The 24,452-nt window shown below is 40.7% G+C and overlaps 1 protein-coding gene across 1 annotated transcript; it reads right to left on the minus strand.

Moving 5' to 3' along the window:
- Positions 1-16,968: 16,968 nt before the first annotated feature.
- LOC142162704 (putative mitochondrial protein AtMg00860) lies at positions 16,969-17,907 on the minus strand. The gene is made up of 2 exons (XM_075219266.1): positions 17,765-17,907; positions 16,969-17,440 (listed from the first exon to the last, which is right to left on the minus strand). The coding sequence occupies exons 1-2, from the start codon at positions 17,905-17,907 to the stop codon at positions 16,969-16,971; spliced, it is 615 nt and encodes a 204-aa protein (XP_075075367.1).
- Positions 17,908-24,452: the final 6,545 nt, after the last annotated feature.

Here is a 24,452-nt window from a genome sequence, read left to right on the forward strand (position 1 = left end):
CATTTGTGTCACGACCCTAAACCCGAACCCGATCATGATGGCGCCTCTCGTGAAGACAAGGCCAACTGACACTTCCCACTTCAATTTTTAACAATTAAACCATAAGGGATAAGTCTAAAGCATGATAAATAAAATCTCAAAGTAGCAGATAATAGCATAATTTGCGGAATACAACCTAATATAGCCTGATACCGGGGTTTCACTAGTCATGAGCATCTATCAATCCTAAAACAGGTTTGAAAAGTCTATAAGCTATTACAAAATGTTTGATAAAAAGATAGAAATGATAAAGGGGGCGAACACGGGACTGCGAACGCTAAACAGCTACCTCATGGACTCCGAAGTCTGCCGGGAGCTCTCAACTCGCATTGGCAGGATCAGCAATGCCTGAATCTGCACACGGGGTGCAGGGAGTAAAGTGAGTACTCCAACTCAGTGAGTAATAATCATAAATAAAGACTTAAAGCAGGAAATCACGAAAGGTATAACGATACAGTAAAACTAGTAAAACAATAAATCAGTAAAGATATGTGAAAGTCATTTTAGTTCAACTTATACTTCATGAAAAGCCCTTTTCAACAATTAAGCAGGTAAAAGACAGGCAATTAAGAAGAATAAACACATAAAGGTTTGCCCCTTGGGCAATATCTCAGAACAATACCAGCCTCTTGGGCTACATCTCACATCACATGGGTACCCGCGCTCACTGGGAGTATGCAAACTCCTGGAGGGGCCCCTTACTGCCCAAGCGCAACATCAAGCCATCTTGTGGCATCATCACTAGGCCCTCGGCCTCATATCAACAAGCCATCCCGTGGCGTATAAATCTCGGGCCCTCGACCTCACAATCATAGTCAATGTTTCCTCACCACATAGGCCCTCGTCCTTACTCAGTCAAAATCCTCACAAACCACTCGGGAAATAGTAAAACATGATTTCTCAGCCCAATTATCATTTAAAAGATCATTTAAGTGTCTTACCCCAAACTTCCACGACCAACTCAAGCCTCAAACACCGTTTTCCTTTAGAATTCGCTTTCAAATTACTTATATCTAGTCCAAATTAATTTAACAACATCAATAAATGCTAAATAATTCAATCCCAATGCTAAATTATAGGTTTTCTATCATTTTCCCAAAAAGTCAAAAATTGAACCCGGGCCCGCTTGGTCCAAACACAAGGTTCGGACCAAAACTCGATCACCCATTCACCCACGAGCCCGAATATGTAATTAGTTTCGGAATCCGACCACAAAACGAGGTCTAAATTTTAATTATTCAAAAATCCCTAACGCTAACCAAATCCCCAATTTTCTACCCTTAAGAACATGATTTAGGCCTAGAAATCTAATAGGTGTTAATGGAAATTGAAGAAAACAAGTCTAAGAATGCATACCTATGGTTTTGTGGTGAAATCCCTCTTCAAAAATCACCCAAGTTCGAGTTTAAGTGAAAAAGTTATGAAGTTTTGAATAAATTCCGATTTGCTACTATTTTAAAATAACTGGACGGGGAACCTATGCATTCGCACACAATTGAACGCGTTCGCATAGGGTAAGGGGATCGCATAGAGGAAAATAGGTCTCCCTTCCCCCAGGCCTAGTTAACTCAGTGCGATAGCGTGAGAAGCCTTGTGTTTGCATAGAACAAATGGCGACTCCTAGAATTAACTCTATGCGATCGCGAAAGTTGCTATGCGATCGCATAGCTCAAAATAGGGCCCCTTGAGACTACACTATGCGATCGCAAACCTACCTATGCGATCGTATAGCACAAAAACCTGGACACTAGCAAACAACAAAAACACCAGGTTTTCTAACTTCGAATCACCCCGACGCCTATCCGAAACTCACCCGAGCCTTCGGGGCTCCAAAACAAACATGTACACAACCTCAAAAGCATCCTATGGACTTACTCGTGCAATCAAATCGCCAAAAATAACATCTTAAACAACGAATTTAGCATAGAAATCTAAGAAAAATCTCAAAACTTTCAAAGTATCAAATTTCACAACTACGGGTCCGAATCACATCAAACGATTTCCATTTCTTACCAAATTTCACAGACGCATCTTAAATGTCATCATGAACCTGTACCGAGCTCCGGAACCAAAATACGGGCCCGTTGCTATAAATTTCAAATATAATCAAATTTGCAAAAACTCTTATATTTTCAGTTAAACAATTTCCTTCAAAAATTTATTTCTCGGGCTTGGGACCTCGGAATTCGATTTCGGGCATACGCCCAAGTCCCATATTTTCCTATGAACCCTCCAGGGCCGTCAAATCATAGGTTCGTGTCCGTTTACCCAAAATTTTGATAGAAATCAACTTAAATTTTATTTTTAAAGGTCAAATTAACATTTTCATCACATTTCCACATAAAAGCGTTCCGAATATACGCCCGGATCACACACGCAAATTGAGGTGAGGAAAAAAAGGCTTCTAAGGCCTTGGGACACAGAATTTACTCGTAAAACAAGTGATGACCTTTTGGATCATCACATCCTCCACCTCCAAAACAACCGTTCGTCCTCAAACGGACATAGAAAGGAAGTACCTGAGTTGGGGAATAGATGGGGATAACGGCTCCGCATATCGAACTTGGACTCCTAGGTCGATGCCTCAGCAGGCTAACCTCTCCACTGAACACGACAGGAGGGAAACTCTTCGATCTCAACTGACGAACCTGCCGGTCTAAAATATCTACCGGCTCCTCCTCATAAACAAGTCCTTGTCCAATTGGACAGTGCTGAAGTCTAACACGTGGGATGGATCGTCGTGATACTTCCGAAGCATGGACACATGAAACACTGGATGCACAACTGATAAACTCGGTGGCAATGCAAGTCTATAAGCCACCTCTCCCACTCGATCAAGAATCTGAAACGGGCCAATGAACCTAGGACTAAGCTTGCCCTTCTTTCCAAATCTTATCACGCCCTTCATAGGCGACACCCGAAGCAACACTCGCTCGCCAACCATGAAATGCCACATCACAAACCTTACAGTCGGCATAACTCTTTTGCTTGGACTGAGCTGTACGAAGCCTATCCTGAATGATCCTGACCTTGTCCAAGGCATCCTGCACTAGATCCGTACCCAACAATTGAGCCTCTCCCGGCTCAAACCATCCAACCAGCGACCGACACCGCCTACCATATAAAGCCTCATAAAGAGCCATCTGGATACTTGACTGGCAGTTGTTGTTGTAGGCAAAGTCCGCTAAAGGCAAAAACTCGAATAGTACGCTCGGACTGCCGGTCTGTCTAAGGATGAAATGTTGTGCTCAACTTGACCTGTATGCCCAACTCTCGCTGAACTGCCCTCTAGAAACGTGACGTAAACTACAAGCCTCGGTTATAAATGATAGACACGGGCATGCCATGAACACAAATGATCTCTCGAATATAGATCTCAGCTAACCTCTCGGAAGAATATGAGACTACCACATGAATGAAACGTGATAACTTGGTCATCCTATCAACAATAACCCATACTGCGTCGAATTTCCTCTGAGTCTATGGGAGTCCAACAACGAAATTCATAGTGATACACTCCCACTTCCAACCGGGAAGCTCAATCCTCTAAAACAAACCAACGGGTCTCTGATGCTCGTACTTACCTCCTGAAAATTCAAATACCGAGCCACATATGCAACAATATCCTTCTTCATCCTCCTGTACCAATAATGTTGCCGCAAATCCTAATACATCTTAGCGACACCCGGATGAATAGAGTACTAGGAACTATGGGCCTCCTCTAAAATCAACTCTCGGAGTCCATCCACATTAGGCACACCAACTCGATCATGTAGTCTCAAAACTCCATCATCTCCTAATGTAATGTTCTTGACACCACCGTGCTTCACCGTGTCTCTAAGGACACACAAATGAGGATCACCATACTGCCGATCGCGGATGCACTCAAATAAAGAAGAACGAGCGACTGTGCAAGCTAATACACGGGTGGGATCAGAAACATCCAACCTCACGAACTGATTGGCCAAAGCCTGAACATCCAAAGCATGCAGTCTCTCACCGACCGGAATATACCTAAGACTACCTGTACTGGCTGACATTCTACTAAAAGCATCGGCCACCACATTGGCCTTCTCCAAATTATATAAGATGGTGATATCATAGTCTTTCAATAGCTCCAACCACCTCCTCTGCCTCAAATTTAACTCCTTCTGCTTGAACAATTATTGCAGACTCTTGTGATTCGTGAACACCTCACATGACATGCCATATAAATAGTGCCTCCAAATCTTCGTGCATGAACAATGGTTGCCAACTCGAAATCATGGACCGGATAGTTCTTCTTATGAATCTTCAACTGACGTGAAGCATAAGCAATGACCTTGCCATCCTGCATCAACACCGCACAAAGTCCAATACGAGATACATCACAATAAACCATATATGGCCCTAAACCTATGGGAAAAACCAACACTGGCGCAGTAGTCAAAGCTTTCTTGAGCTTCTAAAAGCTCGCCTCACACTCGTCTGACCACCTGAACTGGGAACCCTTCTGGGTCAACCTGGTCATCGGGGCTGCAATAGATGAAAACCCTTTCACAAACCGACGATAATAGCTTGCCAAACCCAAGAAACTCCGGATCTCTATAGCTGATGCGGGTCTAGGACAGTCCTTGACTGCCTCTATCTTCTTTAGATCTACCTGGATACCCTCTACTGAAACAACATGATCCAAGAAAGCAACTGAACTCAACCAGAACTTACACTTCAAAAAGTTAGCATACAATTGACAATCTCTCAAAGTCTGAAGAACCACTCTCAGATGCTGCTCATGCTCCTCCCGGCTGCGGGAATAAATCAAAATATCATCAATGAAGACTATCTCGAATGAATCCAAGTAAGGTTTGAACACTCAGTTCATCAAATCCATAAAAGCTGTTGGGGCATTTGTCAACCTGAATGACATCACCAAGAGCTCATAATGCCTGTACCGAGTGCGGAAAGCTGTCTTAGGGACATCGGATGCCCTAATCCTCAACTGATGGTAGCCAGATCTCAAGTCAATCTTCAAAAATACCTTGGCACCTTGAAGCATATCAAACAAATCATCAATCCTCGGCAATGGATACTTATTCTTGATTGTAACCTTGTTCAACTGCCGATAATCTATACACATTCGCATCTATCCATCCTTCTTCTTAACAAACAACACCGGCACGCCCCAAGGCAAGACACTAGGTCTAATGAAGCCTTTTTCAAGAAAGTCTTGCAACTGCTCCTTCAACTCTTTCAACTCAGGCAGGGCCATATGATACAGTGGGATAGAAATGGGTTGAGTGCACAGAGCCAAATCAATGCAGAAGTCAATATCCCTGTCGGGTGGCCTAACTAGCAGGTCTGAAGGAAATACCTCAGGAGACTCACGAATAACAGGCACAGAATCAAAAGAAGGAACCTCGACACTAGAATCACGAACATATGCCAAATATGCCAAACACCCCTTCTCGACCATACGCCGAGCCTTAATATATTAGAAAACACTACGGGTAGAATGACCAGGAGTCCCTCTCCACTCTAAGTGGCAACCCCAACAAAGCTAAGGTCACAGTCTTGGCATGACAGTCCAAGATTGTGTGGTAAGATGATAACCAGTCCATCCCCAATATGACGTCAAAATCAACCATGTCCAGAAGTAATAAGTCTACTCGAGTCTCAAGACCCCCAATCTCAACTATACAAGAATGATGGACACGATCTACCATAATACAATCGCCCACCGGTGTAGACACATATAAATGAGTACTCAAAGAATCACTAGGCATGATCAAATACGGTGAAAAATAACATGAAACATAGGAGTTGTCGCGCCCCCTTTTTCTCGCAAAATTAGGTTTGCGACTTTTGGTATGGGACAACTCGTTCCTTTTGGGAACTGGGTTTGCATTTGAAGAGTTGCCACCTAATGATTTAAGGTGCATTAGGACACCTATAGGGTTCAATTCTAAGTTATTTGAACAACCAAAGATAGGGCAAGGGCTTGAAATTATCCTAAGAGGAAGGTGTTAGGCACCCCTCAGGATCCACTAGTTTTGTTCCCGGCCAGACAGCTGATTGTGAATTTGTGCAATTTAGCAAATAGACAAGTATGGGCTCAAATATTAGGGGATTTAAATTTAAACACATAAGAGAAAGAACAATTAAAAGAAGAGTTTTTGAAAAGAAGTTTGCAAATAAAGGGAAATGAGGTCCTAGGTTTATATTTAATATGGATCACATCAATGCGATACACGGTATAACACTCCTCAAAATAGGGGATACGCGTGGTATTAGCGCATCGGTCATCATAACCATATCTACCCTTCTCGCCCCGTTGAGGTATTAAAGTGCGGATTGGTCTCGATCACTATTGCGTGCTATTACCCGTCCCATTCCTATCAATCCCGGAGGAGTTTAGGACTACTATTCCTAAAGGGGAGGGATATTAGGCTGATTTTGGTTTCAAAAGGTAAAAATCTAAGGCGACATACAAAACATATAATACTGCATGTTGGGGACTTGCACAAACTTTTAAGGTCTAATTAAAATTCTAAAGACGAGGGGAGTTAATTATTGAAGCAGATTAGTTTATTACATAACTCAGATAAGAAGTCCGAATTAGGCCTGCCTTCTGGTTGTAGCAATTAACAAAAGCGAATTCAATTTTTATTGTTATTATCGCCTAAGGCTTGCTTAAGCGTTTGGGTGAAATGATATCTATTACTGATTCAGAAAGTGGAAAAATAGTAACAGTTTTAAAACGAACGATTGAGATCCTATAGACATTCTTTCTAAACCTCGTTATATAAAGAAGGAAGGTTGTTTAAAACTGGTTCCAGAATAGACTGAATTTTAAATTGATTGCAGATCTAATAGGTAGGATGTCTAATATTGCTCATTTTATTTCTATAGACATGATTTCTAAAAGGGGGACTGATTCTTAACCTTATGAACACGATATCTGATTTTAACCATTTAGATCCTAGGAGCATGGTATCTAAATGTGACCATAATATGTAGAATTTAAGCAAGTCCTATAGGCATACTCTTTAGATGCAGAACATGTAGAAATTTAATGAAAGCAGGTCTTATAGACATGGTATCTAGCGTGCAGAATTACAAATGCATAATTTAAACAAACGGATCAATAGACATAATTTCTAAAATGCAGAATTTAAACATGTAGAATTTAAATAGCAGATCGTATAGGCATGATTTCTAACCTTAAGCATGCATAATTACCCAAACCAACCCTTTTCACTAGGCAACCCCAAATGATTATTACAAAATATTATATACTGGATAATGAATTATAACAGAAAAATACAAAAGAAAAATTACAACCAGAGGAAGCCTGATTCAAGAATTCCTCTCTGAGTTATGGAATAAACCACCTCAAATGCCATTGATTCAAAGCCTTTCTCAGACCTGGGTGTGTTAGAGTTCCCTAAGGGTCTCAAAGGACCCTGGGCAGTGCATACACTCAGGTTCATAGAACCAGATTGGGATGAGTGCAGTGTGGAAGTTCCAACCCTTATGTGTCCAAGTTCACAAGGAGCTCATGGGTCCCAAGGCAAGGCTCACACAAGAGGGGCAGAACCTAAGTCTAAGAAGATAGTGAAAGTGCAGGAACAGAGTCTTAAAACTGAGGGGATAAAGAAGAGGGTAAAGGGTGATAGGGAGATAGTAATTAGTAACACACGGAGTTAATAACTTCATACAAAAGGGGGTCAGGGGTTGGAAATCCATTGCAAGGAGCCCATGTACATAGGCATCGATCAGCTTTGGGCATGCATAGCAATAGAAGGTGCTGACTTGCCTATAAACCAATCAGAACACATAACATCTAGAGGAGACATGGAGGTTATGATCCCGGGGGATCAGGTTTGGGTCATGCACAGCAATGTCCAATGTTGTCATGCCCCAAACCAACCATAGATACTAAACACCTTGGGGATGGGGAATTAGGATTCACAAGTCATAATAAGTAATGGATAGAAGCATTAACTTAGAACAGGAAGGGGCAGATTACAGCATGTTTAATAATGGAACTTGGTTAAATACAAACAAGAGACAAACAAGGATGGAAAAGACAGTAAAGAAACATGTTGTTGTTCGTGCAGAAGCGTAATTAGAACATACCAGTAAGATGAAAATGCAGAGGAAAATAAGCAAGCTTCCCACTGCCTAGCCTTGGCTTTCAGCCGGCTAGGTAAGGCAGCAATACAAGTAGCAACAGAGAAAAGAGAGAGATTTTAGTGGAGTGTGTGTTTGAACTCAAGTGTTCTATGCCTTGTGTTTGTGTGTTTGAAAGAAGAGAAGGTGGGTATTTATAGTGTTGAAAGCATGTAATAAATAAGGCAATAAATGCACACATGGAAGTAATTAGCAATCAGAATCAATCAACCAAGTGATTCCCCTTTAATTAAGGAATCACTTTTTTAACGGGACTAACAGGTTTAAAAGAAGGAAAGAAAATCAGTTTGTAGGCCGACTGGTTATTACCATAAAAGGAACTGGTAAAACATTGAGTACACAATAGAGTCCAAGTACAGAGATACACTTGTTTTGGGGGAAAAGATTCATCAAGGCAATAAGTAAGGAAAGGGATCAATCACTTTAACAGGCAAGTAAAATTAGAGTTCACATAAAGAGGAGTTTTGAAATCAGTCCCAAAATTGAGAATCAATCAAAGAAAGGGGCTCTGCATATAAATAGAGTGCACAAACGATGGACATGCAAGGCCAAACTATTGGCAAAAGAAACAACATGCAATAGTAGCACAAAGTTAGTAGACAGCAAACTTTCGAAACATGATAGTCACATAAGTCAAGTTTCACTGAATCAGTAGTATAGAGAAAAGAAAAAAAAGGATAGAGTATCAAAAGCATGCAAAGGGTCAAGTACGAAAACCCTTCTGAAAAGCATAATCGAGTTTCAAAGATAGTAAGAACTAAGAATAAAGAAATCACATAAAGAAAAGAGATGCTGAAACAAAGGAACTTCAAATCAAGTCAGGTATTCCAACGAGCAATTTCAAACCCAAAGACATAGGTTTTTCCCTAATAACATTCAAGCTTAAACAAATAAATCACACAAGCAGTTTCAAAAACTCGAATAGACCCAAAGAGAAATTAGGGTTTTCAACATCGATCGAGTTTAAAGATGATGAACAAATAAATCAGACAATATTTAGCAAATAGTCTCAGAAACTCGAACGAACCCAAAGAAATTAGGGTTTTTATCACCCATCGAGTCTAGAGATGATAAACAAGTAAATCAAACAAACACTTAACAAATAGTCTCAGAAACCCCAAAAGAAATTAGGGTTTTTATCATGCTAAACTCAGAAAAGATTTTGAAAAGAAGAACTTGAAAGAAAACCCTAATCAGAAAAAGATGAAGAGTCTTTTTTTTCTGAAAGCAAAATTAAAGAAGCTTCGGGAAGGCATTTAAAACCCCAAAGAAAACATAGATCTAAAGTGAACCTGAAAGAAGTCAAGAAGCTCTTAGAGATTAGGGTTTCAGAAGAACCCCAAGTGACGAGAAAGGCCTTGAAAGCCATCGATCTAAACATGAGAGTCAAGGGTCTGACTCGAATAGCCATGGCTGGCCGGAGAAGGGTCAGAGACTACCGGAGAACAGTCATCGAGCAAAGACTGGACTAAGCCCCTTCAGAATCTGGTCATGAGACCACAGAAACGAACACGTAGAAGCCATGGGAGGCTGATACAGGTCTTAGATGACCCTGGAGAGTCATGGATTAGAGTAGATTAAGGTGTCGGTGGCTAGGATTTGATGTTGTTGTAGAGAGGATTTGAGAGAGTAGGGGGATTCAGAGGCGACGTATTGTGAGAAATGAATTAGGGTGAAGGGGTCGTTTGGGTTAAAAAAGAAAGGGAGTAATGGGAGCCGTTGATCTACACGATCAACGGCTGGGATTAGGTGGGAGTCCGGTTGGGTCATTTAAACGGGTAAAGGGTCGGATTTGAAGGGAATTGGGTCGGGGTAAAATTGGGTTCCAATTGGGGTTCAAATTAGGCTATAATTGAAAGGTAATTGGGCTAGTTTTTAAATAGCTAATTTTCCCCATTTATTTTATAAAAAATAGCAAATTAAATTCTGAAAATAAATTTAAAGTACTAAAACGATTTATAACATATAATTATCAAATAAAAATACTAGACTTAATTTTTATAGATATGAACGCAATTAAATCTGAAAGAGGCTAATATTGCAATTTTATGCAATTTAGCTTTAAAAATACTAAATAAATTTGTAAAAATGTACAAAAATTATTTTAGCTATATTTTTGCATAAATATGAGAATCCAATAAATGAATTACCAAAAATTATAATTTTGGAAATATTATTGGGTCTTTATGAATAAAATAGGGGAATAAATTGGTTTAAAAATCTTTAAAAATTAAGAAAAAAAATTACAAAACAATTGGACATACTTATATATGCATACATATGCTATTTTTAAAGTATTTTGCATATTAAAAAATATACAGGGAAATATTGGGTATCAACAGCTACCCCTCTTTACCCGGGAAGGATAAAAAAGTTGTCGGGTAAAGATATGATGGCCAATTTTGAGCAAGCGGAATGGTTCGAAGAGGTTTAGGTTGCGCCCTGGCTTTTGAGCTACCTACATATCCCTGATCTTACAAGAATCAAGCCATATGTAGTTCGGGATCCGTCGGCGGAGTATGCCGATGGATACTTTTCAAGAACGGACGCAATATGTGGTAGGTTTGCGGGAATGTTTTAGGTTTGGTAGGGCTGCGGAAACTGGAGCGGGATCGCTCTAGCCTAGATGGTCGTTGCTCGCTGGTTTACCTGAAAATAAGCAATACAAGCATATATTGTGCGTAAATTTAAACATGATGCAAATTCCCGTCGGACCATGAAGGTTGTCTTTGGACGGTTAGAATGACATCCTTAGACCATGTTGTCCTGGGCTATGAAGCGTATAATAAAGGATTCGCAGGCCATGAAATGATGCTCTCGAGAAATGAGGATGATGCCTCCGAACCATGATGCCTTTGAATAATGATATGCAAAAGATTAAAAGGGATCCTCATGCCATGGCATGGTGTTCTCGGGCCTTGAAAATGTTGCCTCTGAACGATGATGCCTTTGGATAATTTGGCAATTTTTCAGTCTATGAAATGCAGTGTGTGGCGATCTTTCAGCCCATGAGATGCAATAAGTGGCGATTTTTCAGCCCATGAGATGCAATAAGTGGCGATCTTTCAGCCATGCATTGCGATTGGTGGCGATCTTTCAGCCCATGAGATGTAGATGTGGTGATCTTTCAGCCATGCAATGCAGTAGGTGGCGATCTTTCAGCCATGTAGATGCAGGTGGACGTAGAGCTTAACCCCGAAGGTAGAATAGTAGTCTTATGTAATGCGAAAATGCAGATGGAGATAGCGTTTAGTCTCGAAAGGCAGAATAGTAGTCTTATGCAATGCGGAAATGCAGATGGAGACAGCGTTTAGTCTCGGAAGGCACAATAGTAGCCTTATGCAATTTGGAAATGTAGATGGAGACAACGTTTAATCTCGGAAGGCAGAATAGTAGCCTTATGCAATGCGGAAATAAAGATGGAGACATCGTTTAGTCTCGAAAGGAAGGATAGTAGCCTTATGAAATGCGAAAATGCATATGGAGACAGCGTTTAGTCTCGGAAGGTAGAATAGTAGCCTTATGCAAGAAATAAAATGGCAAATGGTAATAAGCTTTCTTAGCTGATAGCAGATTGCGATATTGTGACTGTTGGGGACATTGTGCCTGCTGGGGACATTGTGCCTGCTGGGGACATTGTTGTGTGTGGATAGCAAATGTGAATAAATGCAACGGTTTTGAGAGTTGTATTCCTGAACAAAGTTTATCTCGTGAGTGTATAGTATGTTTAATGGTTTTGCTATCCAAGTGTCTGTATCCAAAGAAAAATTGTGAGTTTTGAAAAAAGGGGGAGGTTAGTTCGTTTCCCCGCTGGCTCTGCTTGACCTGCTCGGCTTTGATCTGGTGATACTGCATGTATCGTTGGGGTAGCATTGCTAAACAAAGCAGTTTCAATAATAAACAGGCATGATTTTGTGAAAGTATGACATAAGTGTATAATAAAAATAATTTTTAGATGAATCGACGACTGCGACGTAGTTCAGGACATTGCAACCTCTCCTGCTACAGAATTTTGAGGGTCCTCCTCAAAATTCTACCCCAGTTTGATGAGTTGACACTTTTGACGGTTGCTTGTGGCGATTGGCTGAAATTACTTCGGAATTTTGTGGGTCCCCCTAAAAATTCTGCCCCAGTTTCCAATTGCGGGGTGGGGGGGGGAATGAACTTTTTATTGAATTATGACCGAACCCATAGGGCTGCCTACGTATCCCCTGTTAAACGGGCATCAGGTCAGGCGTAGTTCAATTACATTGATGAGGAAAGCATGAAAATTACACATAGTAACGCTTGACTGCATCTGAATTGATCGGTTTTGGCCAAACTTCGCCATCCATTTCTACAAGTATGAGGGCTCCTCCAGTCAGAACCGGTGAACCATGTATGGACCCTACCAATTAGGAGAGAACTTCCCTTTGGCTTCATCTTGATGCGGGAAAATTTTCTTTAACACTAGTTGCCCTGGTGCGAACCGTCTCGGCTTGACTCTTTTATTGAAGGCTCTGGATATTCTGTTCTAATAAAGTTAACCATGGAAAACTGCATTCATTCTTTTTCCGTCTATAATGGCTAGTTGCACATAATGACTTTTCACCCACTCTATGTCGTCGAGCTCAGCTTCCTACATAATCCTTAGGGAGGGAATTTCTATCTCAGCGGGAATGACTGCCTCTGTACCGTAAACCAGCATATAGGAGGTTGCCTTGGTTGATGTGCGGACGGTGGTGCGATACCCTAATAAAGCAAATGATAACTTCTCGTGCCACTGTTTATGCTTCTCTATCATTTTCCTCAATATCTTCTTGATATTCTTGTTGGCGGCTTCTACAGCTCCCTTCATCTACGGCCTATAGGCTGTGGAATTCTTGTGTTTGATCTTGAAGGTTTCACGCATAGCTTTCATCAAGTCGTTGTTGAGGTTAGAGCCATTATCAGTAATGATTGACTCTAGAATTCCGAATCGACAAACAATGCAGTCGCGGACAAAGTCTGCCACGACTTTCTTGGTTACTGCTCTGTAAGATGCTGCTTCGACCCATTTGGTGAAATAGTCGATTGATACCAGGATAAATCTATGTCCATTGGAAGCTACGGGCTCAATTGATCCAGTAACATCCATCCCCTAAGCGGCGAACGGACATGGTGAGCTTGCTGCATTAAGCTCATTTGGAGGTACCTTTATCATGTCTGCATGTATCTGATAGCGGTGGCATTTCCAGACATACGGGATGCAGTCCGTTTCCATAGTGATCCAAAAGTAACCAGTCCGGAGTATCTTCGTTGCTAAGACAAAACCGTTCATATGTGGACCACAGGTCCCAGCATGAATTTCCTCTAGTTGCCTGGACGCTTCCTTTGCGTCGACACACCTTAGTAATCCCAAATCAGGAGTCCTCCTATACAGGATTCCTCCGTTGTGAAAGAAATAATTGGACAACCTCCAAAGTGTGCATTTCTGAGTAGGACATGCAAGTTCTGGGTATTCTCCTTTTGCCAAATATTCCTTGATATCATGAAACCAAGGCTTTTCGTCTGCTTCCTCTTCAACATGGGCACAATAAGCTAGCTGATCATAGATCTTTACTACAATGGGATCAATGAAGTTTTTGTCTGGATGTTGTATCATAGATGACAGGGTGGCCAATGCATCGGCGAACTCATTCTGGATTCTGGGAACATGTTGGAACTCCGTCTTCGTGAACCTTTTCCTCAATTCCTGTACATGATGCAAATATGGGAGTATCTTGGAGTTCTTGGTTGCCCATTCTTCACGCACCTGATGTATGAGTAGGTCTGAATCTCCAATCACTAGCAACTCTTGAATGTTCATGTCAATGGCCATATTTAGCCCTAAGATGCAGGCTTCGTACTCGGCCATGTTGTTGTTGTAGGGGAACCTGAGTTTGGCAGGCACCGGATAATGCTGACCGGTTTCTGATACTAGGACGACTCCTATGCCAACTCCTTTGAAGTTTGCCTCTCCATCGAAAAACATTCTCCAACCATCATAGGATTCTACGATGTCTTCTCCTATGAATGACACCTCTTCGTCAGGAAAATATGTTTTCGGTGATTAGTATTCTCCATCCACGGAATTTTTAGCAAGGTGATCTACTAGTGCCTGCCCTTTGATTACTTTTTGAGTCACGTAGACAATATCAAATTCACTTAACAGGATTTGCCACTTGGCTAGCTTGCCAGTGGGCATGGGCTTCTGGAAGATGTACTTCAAAGGATCCATCCTTGATATGAGATATGTGGTATAGGCACAGAAATAATGCCTCAGTTTCTGAGCTACCCAAGTCAAAGCACAACAGGTGCACTCTAACAGAGAATATCGGGCCTCGTACGAGGTGAACATCTTACTAAGGTAATAGATAGCTTGCTCCTTCCTTCCCGTTTCATCAAGCTGCCCCAGAACGCAACCGAAAGCTCCATCCAATATTGCAAGGTAGAGTAATAAGGGTCTACCTGGATCAAGTGGGACCAAGACTGGTGGTGTTGACAAGTACTCCTTGGTAGTTAAGTCTTACCAAGAAACTCATCACATCCTTCTTGTTCTTTGGCGGTGGTAGTTCTTGGATGTCATTGACTTTTGATGGATCCAGTTCAATTCCTCGGCGACTCACAATAAACCCAAGCAATTTTCTAGTAGGAACCCCAAATGCGCACTTCATGGGATTCAGTTTTAGGTTGTACCTGCGCAATCTATTGAAGAACTTCCTCACACAGTATAAGGAACAAAGCAAGAGACTCCAAGAAAGCAAACTAAATCATAGATACGAAAGTTTCCATACAAAGGGGTTGGCTTCAACAACCCATAAGGGACGGCTTGCCAAGCTACACAAATAGTTAATTTGTTTATAGTCGCAAAAGTTTTCCTACAAAGAGGCTGGTTTCAACAACTCATAAGGGATGGTTTGCCAAGCTACGCAACTCAGAAAACTTTTGTACTATAACCAACGTTAGTTGTTTATAACTCAGAAAACTTTCGTACTACAATAAGCTAACTTTTAAAGAGTATTCTTACTCTATTTTCATACATGGACCGGCATTTCCATCCATCCAAAAGAAAGAACAAAAGGGAAATTAAGAAAGCACTCATATGTAATATATCACAAAAGATTTACAAAGGTTACACGATGATCCTACAACTACTACAAGGCCTCCTTTATATAGGACTAGGAGGTTATTACAGGACAAACTTTCATGATAAAATAAACCTATCTTACATGGCAAACTTATCTACAAGTGGGTCCCTCTTGGAATGTGAAGGACTTTAGGCAAAACAATTAAAAACACCTTAAAACATATGAAAGGGGTGAAATATGCATGGTGTAGCATGTAAAAGTATGAGGGAGCATGTGATGCCATGTGAAAGTATTGTGTTGCATGTGACAAAGCATGTGGAGGCATGTGGAAGTATGTGAAAACAAGTGGAAGTGGGGCTCGGATAGTATAGAAAGATGTGGAAATTTGCCTTGGCATAGGTAGGATATTTTTGAGGGTTCTCTGATAGATAATGTAGAATTATGGTGGGATCAGCAAGGATTTATATAATTATCCTTCATTGATTCTAGGGTTGTCTTCTAGGTATCCTTTCAAAGACCTTGTGTAGTAATGCCTGAAATTTGACGGTCCTTCTCCGCTGTGTTCTTTCCCCTTTAGATTGAGAGATGTAATCCGCAACTTTAATCTGGAAATATCGTAAGTGATCTTTTCTCGGATGACTTCGTATGGGGTTTGATATTTTTTTGCTGCTTCTCGAACGCTTTCCCAGTAAGGATGAGCGTTGGTATAATTCCAGCTTGCCTAGTCTTTTGGCCATATCTCTCTCGGGATGCACCTATTTTGCTGGAAAAGGATTCTTTGTGCATCGCTATATTCTTCCTCCATTGATAAAATGGACACGGGGAATTTCCACCAGAATGATGCCTCTGCTTGCGCCTGGACTTTTCCATTAATGATCTTTACTGGTCTATGCAACATGAATATCTTTGCTGCGTAGGAATCGCTGAAACATTTCATCCAATATCTTCTAGGCTTGAACCATAGTAAAAATAATTTAAGAGCTGGTGCAATGTCATCAAAATCCTTGATGCATTTGAATTCCATGAAAATATAATACTGATGGCATAGGTACCAGAAAAACCATAATAGTTCTTGTGAAAAATCCTTGGCTTGAGCTATGAATATATGGCAGAACGGATATTCTGGATTGACTCCACATGGCTTGAGAATGGATCCTCCATATTTCCCGAAAACTTGGAGCTCATAATGAGTTCTTCTTTCCATAATAATTGACGGATCAAAGGGATCCATGAGGTTGCACAACTCCGGTGGATGGTCTGTTGGCGTTGATGAACTTGTTCCTGGTATACTTGAGAGCATGAAGATGTGGCTGATCAACTTTTCCTTTGACTTCAGTTTTGCTGGGGAAAATCTCTTTGAGAATTCTTCTGATCGAGATAGAAAATCTGTGAGAATATTATCCTTTCCTTTTAGGTGTCTGACTTGAAATTTGTATGGAGAGAAGCATTGAGCCCATCTGAGAATCTGAGGATTGGGAATAATTTTTGTATTTAGCTGAATCATCTTTGGGAAGGCCTTCATATCCATCTCTATTAGAAATTCTGTATGAATAAGGAAGAAACTAAATCTCTTGATTCCATTCTTTATTGCAAGAATTTCCTTGAAAGTGGAGTGATAATGTTGCTCGGCATCTTTGAACTTTCCACTGGCGTATCCGCATATTTTCCTCTAGCCATCTTTTTCTTCAAATAGAACAGCACTCCAATATTCATTGTTGGCATCAGTTTGCAATATCTTCTTACCGTCTGAAGGGATATAGAGGGACTTGACATTTTTATAAATCTCCTTTATTTCCTTGACTGCTTCATCTTGTTTCTTTCCCCATGGGGGAGCATTTTTCTTGAGCATCTCTGTGAGTGGAGAAATGTATATAGAGATATTTGGGATGAAATCTCTCACACAATTTACTATGCCCAAGAATTGTTGGATCTGCTTTGTTGTGAGGTTGGTATCCAGAAATTTGAGTAATTCTTGACATATATGTGGTCCTGGACTGTATTCACCTTGGACAAAATACATTCCAAGAAAATCAATCTCGATTTGAGCAAGAACCATCTTTTTTGCTGAAAGCATAATTCCGTACTGTGTTACCAATGCCTCAAATTGACGAAGCAAGTTGATATGTTCCTCCAATGTATCACTAAATAACAAGATGTCATCTATATAAACTAAAGAGTTATGGAGGATGGGTTGGAATATTTTTATCATGGCTTTTTGGAACAAGGAGGGTGCAGTTTTCAACCCGAAGGGCATGACTTTCCATTGGAAGTGATTATTGAGGATGCAAAATCCCGTTTTTGGTCTTTCTTTAGGGTGGATTCCCAATTGCCAAAATCCGGATTTTAAATAAAACTTGGAAAAATATTTGGCCTTGGCTAAGTGGGAGAAAAGGGTGAGTTTATTTGGGATAGGAAACTTATCATCTTGGAGGAAATGGTTAAGTGGCTGGTAGTTGATGACTAACCTGAGTTTTCCTCTTGTCTGTTCAGCTCTTTTGTTGACATAAAATGCTTCGCAAGCCCATTGTGAATCTGATGGCTCTATCAGATCAAATTCCAAAAGTTCTTCACATTCTTTCATTGCAAGCTGATGATGGTCTGGATTCATCCCTGAATGGCTGGGTTTTGTTAGATTGATATTTTCATTTTTCTTGAAAGGGAGCTTGATAAAAAAACTCTTCGTTTTTCCATAACGGGTGTTTCCCTATCTTTATAAAATCCTTGTGGGATTCAGCACATGAATGTTCAATGAGATTTTGCTCATTCTCTTTGATTTATTCGTCATTAGTGATTTGGAATAGCCTTGTTATCTCAGAATAAGGTCTGAACTGCTTTTTAAAAGCTATCTCGTTAGCCTTGATCTAGAGTTGATCTCTAAGTTATCTATAAATGTCGAATCCAATAATAAGATCCTTTCTTGGTACATCAGATCCTAGCAGCTTGGTTCTGTAATTCAACCCTGGAAAGAACTCAATTGTGGCCGGATGCTTTGTAAGGATAGTTGTGGTTAATATTGCATTTGATGCAGTGTTGAAATCTTTAAAATGCGTCACCCATTGATCTTCAGGGAGAACAGCAGGATTTATGAGTGAAAAAACAGCTCCGGTGTCGATGAAAGCAATAACTCGAGTTGGTATATCCCATTTTGATGAATAGACTTTGAATTCTACTTGAGCAATGACTGCAAGAGCGTTGATCTCCTCTCGAGCTTCGATCACGGGTTCTAAAATTTGGTAGTGATCATTGCCTTGATCTTCATAGATATCAAGGGAGAATAAAGTTTCTTCACTGGGTTCTTCATCGACAGAGAATATGGATTCAAGGTTCTCCTTTTTTCCAAAATGTATGCCAGTGTAATCTTCAATCTTTTCAAGGAGCTTGACAGATCTTCTTGATTGGGGACAATATTTTGTGAAATGTCCAATCTTATGGCAAATAAGGCATATGTTCTTCTAGTGAAAATCTCCTGGCCTTCTGCGTCTGAAATATTTGCATCTCTTGGACCTTGATTTTTCGTCTGGAATTCTTGGCCATCTGAACCTCCTGAATTCTCTCCTTCGCCTGGATGTGTGGCAGGAACATCCTGATCCGGTGATTAGATCAGATTTGTGGCATGCTTTGTCAAGCGCTGGATTGTGTTGGATAATTTGTTTTAGGGCAGAGCGCTTCGTACAAATGTCATCCAATGCAACAAAAATAGCTTGCCTGATGTAACCAATTTGTGGGATTGTTATAGACTGAAACTTTTCTTTAATGATGGTCATGGTTCGGCTTGCCAACAACTTTGGAAGGGAAGAGACAAAGGCTTGCTTCAGATTGATGTCTCCGCCAATTTCAAAGTATATCTTTGCCATTTTTTGAAAATGCCTGTCAATGTCATTTCTGTCGAATGACACACAATTCATCTCGAAGAGTTGTCTTCGCATTTTCTCCTGTCTTTGGCTAGTATCTTCGCAGAAAACTTCATGTAGGATTCTGATGTTGAAGGCAAAATCTTGGGAGGTAATAAAAGTATTTTTGTCTTGAATTCCAAGTGAGTTCCACCAATCTCTGAGGATTCCTGAGAACTGTGAAGTGAGTTCTGACATGATGATATACTTTTCTTGTTCCACCAAATTTTTGGTCACTATCCAAGTATAGAAGTCTTAGATCCTTTGAGGCCATCTTGAAACCTTGACGTTATCTAAGGTGAAAGTGTGGAAACCAGTTCCAACTGGTTTTGATGCTATGGGCTCATATCTTCTTTCTAGGATTGGCTCATCTGTCATGCCTTCTTGTTCCTCATCTATTTCAGATACTTCTGGGTCTCTTGGCTGGTTTACAAATATTAGGGTATTGTCATTTTCGGAAGAGTTTGTTGTGGATTCATTGCTTGATTGAGAGTTATCTTCCATTATTTCATCGTCTGATGAATTTAGAGATTCCGACCATGGAGTATCTTCTTCTGATATGTATCTTGGGTGGGAGATATAGAGGTCTGGAGCCTTCTGGTCAGAAATCATCAGATTTTCGGGGTTGGGCCCTTTTGAACTTTCTCCTTGGTCTCGCCTTTTCTTGGTTTGTTTCTGTGCTCCAAGGGCATCTTTCCTTTCCCAAACCATTTTTGCAATATCAAAATCATGTTCTTCTTTTAAAGGTTGGGTGAAAGAGATTGGATTTTGTAAGGTAGATGGAAAAGTAGAAAAGATGTAGTCTAATTTAGGTGGGGAATATGCTTGTGGAGACATAGGGAAGAAGGTAGGTTTTAAGGGAAAACTGGGGTTTTTTGTGGCTCAAAGTTGTCATTTCTCAGAAGTTGAATTTGTTCTTTAATGGAAATCGTCTCCTCTTGTTGTTGCTGGAAGAACTAGAAAAGTGAAGTTCCTAGCGGACAAGTCTCATATTGTAAATTTGCCAATCTTAGTTCCAAGGCTTTGATTAGTCCGGCATGGTGAGACGATGTCTGCTCCATCTTTTTCTCAATTGTTTCCACTTTGCTCATCATTTTGTTTTGTGTATGGGCCACGTTCTTTATGGTGTTGCCTATGTTGTTCAACACCTTGTTTTGGCAGATAGAGTTTTCTAATTGCCAGTTCATTGTTGCTTTGATGTCACTTGTTGGGGGGGTTTTCTCCAATAGGTAACACTATGTTTTTCTTGGGAATTTTTGGAGCATGGCTTATACCTTCTTTTTCAAAAGGATGAAGTAAAGGAAAATCTTGGGTATGACTGGAGCTTGAAGGATCATGAATATCTGTGGTTGCGTGGGATTTATGATTTTTTGAGTCAGTAAAGTTTCAGGTTCAGGTGGCTTTTTGGATTCTGGGGTATGAGCTGATGGTAATTTGGGTTTGGGTGTGGTTTCACTATCCTCCCAACTTGGAATGAATTTTACTGATAATTTTGGCCATTCTTATGGTTTGTAACTGACAAGAAATTCATATTTACCTAGACGGCTTAATGAGCCAATTGAAGGATCTTTATTCTCATATTTGGCTCGAAAATGTTTTCAGTGGTTTTCCCCTTTTTCTTGGATTTTGGTTTGGTTTTGTTGAGGCCAAACCTTTCCCAATGACGTTGGTGGTGTTCATCATATTATCCAATTGGATCTTCCAAACAGTCTTGACAGTTGCAATCAAGATCTCAATGGCAGTGTCCCATAAAGGGGCATTTGAACCACCAAGCTCTTTTGCCTTCTTTGTCAAAATTTTGACACCAGTCATGTTCTGCCATGATGCTTTATATATTCCAAAAGAATTCTCCATCAGGTTCAGGGTATATATCTGTTGTATATTTGGGTTGAATCATTTGGCAAGAGAAGATGGTTTTATTGGATTTTTTTAGATGAGAATGGTCAAAGCTTATGCAAACAGTTTTGTCATTTCTTTTGGTAAAACTTGGTTCACCAGATTGTAGAGATTCCTCCGGTTCTCTTAACTTTTCATAATTTGTGATCCAGGAATCAGGAAGAATTTTGATAAGTTCATCTCTGGAAATTTGTCTGGATATTTGGGTGCACATGGTATTTCCTTTGGTAGCATCAATATTTAGGAGTAAAGTATTTTCTCCTCCGGGAAGGCAAAGATTCATGGTATGATTTTGGACTCGCCATGCCATTTGGTGATGAAGAGTGGCTTGGATGGAATCTTTAGCTTGAGAGGCTCCTCGGATTTGGACTTAGATTTTTAGAGCTTCGTTTAAGTATGGATCATAAAGGGACATGTTCAAATTTGGAAAGATAGTTATGAAGACAGTCCCAGTATTCTTGCATGTTGGTACTCCAAGTACCTTGTATCTAGAAGAGAAAGTCGAACTAAAACAGGTTGACCTTTTCTTCCGTGATATGTTAAAGCGATTCGGATAGTACCAAAATGGATATGGGTAAAACCATGATCTCTCCATTGTCTGGGAAAATTATCTAGGATTTGAAGAGTGATAAATTGTTCCTCTCGAGTGGCAAGAATAGGATGCTGGTCAAGTTTTGAGGTAGCAACATATTCTTTGACTCATTTTGATCTGTGTTGGACTAAGGAACAAATTTGGGTCCAGGGTGCAAATGATGTTTTGTCGAAAGCTGAGTAGGGGTTTATGAGGGGTAGTTCAGTCGAGGATACCTTTTATTCATCGGGTATGATATCTACTTCATAGAGGTAATCATAATTTTTGGACAAAGTATTATATAGAGTAGGGGACATATTCATTTTTGCAAGGGAAGAGGATGATGGAAATGACTCAAACATATTTAGTAAACTGTTGACATGTCGGATCGGTTGGCAGTTTGTGAGCCACAATAGACGTACTTAGACCAGTCATGTCATCATACGACCAGGAGAATATGTCCTCGTATTCCCTTAGAAATTCTGTGTATTCCTTCTTTTCTGACGGCGATAAGTAAACATTGATTCACATTTCTTTGACGTTCTCTTCATCTCCCAGGTTAACAATTTTTGTCTCGTCTAGGTTGGACTTAGGTCTATTCTCAAAGTTCTCAAATTCTTTGACAACCTCCTCTGGTATGTCATCTTCCTCTGAATCAATGTCCGTTTGTTGCGTTGTCTCATTGCATGTCATAGTCATTGGTTCATCCAGATAAGTAATAGTAATGATATATAAGTAAAGTAATGAGAGAAAAATAATAATGAGTGTTGATTCATAAGAAAAGTCAAAATGCTTTGATAAATTGCATAATCGTTTTGAACATTGGAGATCTTATTGAGGGAATCAAAATGCGAAAGGAAAATCATTTAGTAAATAAAACATTGCATGATGCTTGTTTTAGCCTTGCTACCCCGAGGCTTGTCGGGCTCTGGTTGTCCTGATGGTCCAGTTATTGAGGTGTGCCCCTCTGCTTACGGCTTGTATGGAAGGACCTTTATCCCTCTCCTCCTCGAGAACAACACAACAATCCATGTCATTATCTTCCAGGAACAAGTTCTTCACTGCGGCTAGTGCTTCTTCTTCGTCTAACCCATAAATAATGTCGGCCGGTTGGAAGGTCTGCTCCAGATGTGGTATTGGCTGCTCCAATGGATAGTAAGGACCGTGCCATGGTGGTGCCCAGTTGTTGAATTCTTCCTAGGTGTATTCATATCCTAGACCAAAAGTGGTGCCATGTTTCTTGAGTTTTATGGGCTTAATGATTCCTTGGAGGTTCTTGCCGAGCCCCTTGTCAGGTTCGTACCCACTCCAATTCAGTATACTCTCGATCTTGTTATCCCACCACTTGTTTTTGTCAACAGGATTTACCCGTTCAATGTGATGGTAAGTCTCTCGGCCTAGCTTCCTTCTCCCTTCGATTGCCGGAATGGTCTGGCGACTGTATATAGGGTTGCTCCCGTCGCCGTGAATGATCACCTCTTGATGATTCCATTCGAATTTTACTTCCTGATGCAGTGTCGATGCTACGGCCCCAGTGGCATAGATCCATGGCCGACCCAACAGCAGATTGTAAGATGCTGGTATATCTATCACCTGGAAATCAATGTTGAACCATGTTGGCCCCATTTGCAAGCATATACTAATCTCCCCAATGGTGGACCTTTGAGAACCATCGAAAGCTTTCACATTGATGGCTCTGTCCTTTATCTTGTGCAGTCCCTTACCCAACTTCTTGAGTGTTACCAGAGGAAAATATTGAGACTAGAACCCCCGTCGATCAGGATCCTGGTGATGAAGTAGTCCTCGCATTGCACAGTGATATGCAGTGCTTTGTTGTGTCCCAACCCTTCAGGTGGTAGCTCGTCCTCATGAAAAGTGATCTTATGGCTCTCCAACACTTGTCCTACCATGTTAGCCATTTCTCCGCTAATGATGTTGCTTGGTACGTATGCCTCACTTAGTACCTTTAGCAGAGCATTTTTGTGTGCCTCAGAGTTTTGTAGTAAAGCAAGAATAGAGAATTATGCCAGAGTTTTGTTCAATTGGTCGATGACTGAGTATTCCTTAGCTTGTATCTTTCTCCGAAGATCATCTGGATTTGTCTCAATAATGGGTGGCCGGTTGGAGGCCTGCTTACTTGACTCGGCTAGGTATTCCGGGGTATAAACCCTACCAGTTCTCGTCATACCCTGTGCGGCAACAGTCTCTTCGAACCTGACCTTGCCTTTCCTCCTTGCCTCGGTTGTATAGTCCCAGGGTACAGCCTTTGTATGGAATGGTGTCGTGGTCGACATCACCACTGGGATTGGTGTGGATATCCTTACTCCAAACGGAGCATGTGCCTTGGGCGGCAAGACTGCAACTTCAAACAGTGTGGGTGCATTTGCCGGAGACACAAATTCAACCTCAATTGGTGCTGATGTCTTTGTGAATGACGTTGCTTCAAATTCAAGTGGCACAGACATATTTACCTCAGTGTCCCAAGATGGTTGAATCTGGACTATGATCGGATTAAGAGTAACTATTGGCTTCTTTGGGTTATCTCCTTCCGCGATCAACCCGATTGATCCCTCAGGATCCCAATCATCCTTTATTTCAATCATGTGAATGCCTCCACCCTTATGGTCTGGCAGGGGGTTATTGTAGACATTCAGAGCGGGTTCTTTTGCCACAATAATCTTGTTATCGATCAAAGACTGGATCTAATATTTCAAAGAACGACATTCATCGATGGTGTGCCCCTTCATGCTGGAGTGGTAGGCACATGATTTGTTTGGGTTAACCTACTGGGAAGGG

The sequence above is a fragment of the Nicotiana tabacum genome, chromosome 1 (genome assembly GCF_000715075.1).
Source record: "Nicotiana tabacum cultivar K326 chromosome 1, ASM71507v2, whole genome shotgun sequence".
Classification (NCBI taxonomy): domain Eukaryota; kingdom Viridiplantae; phylum Streptophyta; class Magnoliopsida; order Solanales; family Solanaceae; genus Nicotiana; species Nicotiana tabacum.

What these genes read in the sequence shown, in the direction of transcription:
- LOC142162704 (XM_075219266.1), bottom strand. Translation starts at nt 17,907, where the DNA reads ATGAATCCAGACCATCATCAGCTTGCAATGAAAGAATGTGAAGAACTT. An exon ending in CAGACAAGAGGAAAACTCAG is followed by an intron (nt 17,441 to 17,764) that starts GTTAGTCATCAA and finishes CTTGTTATTTAG; the next exon opens with TGATACATTGGAGGAACATA.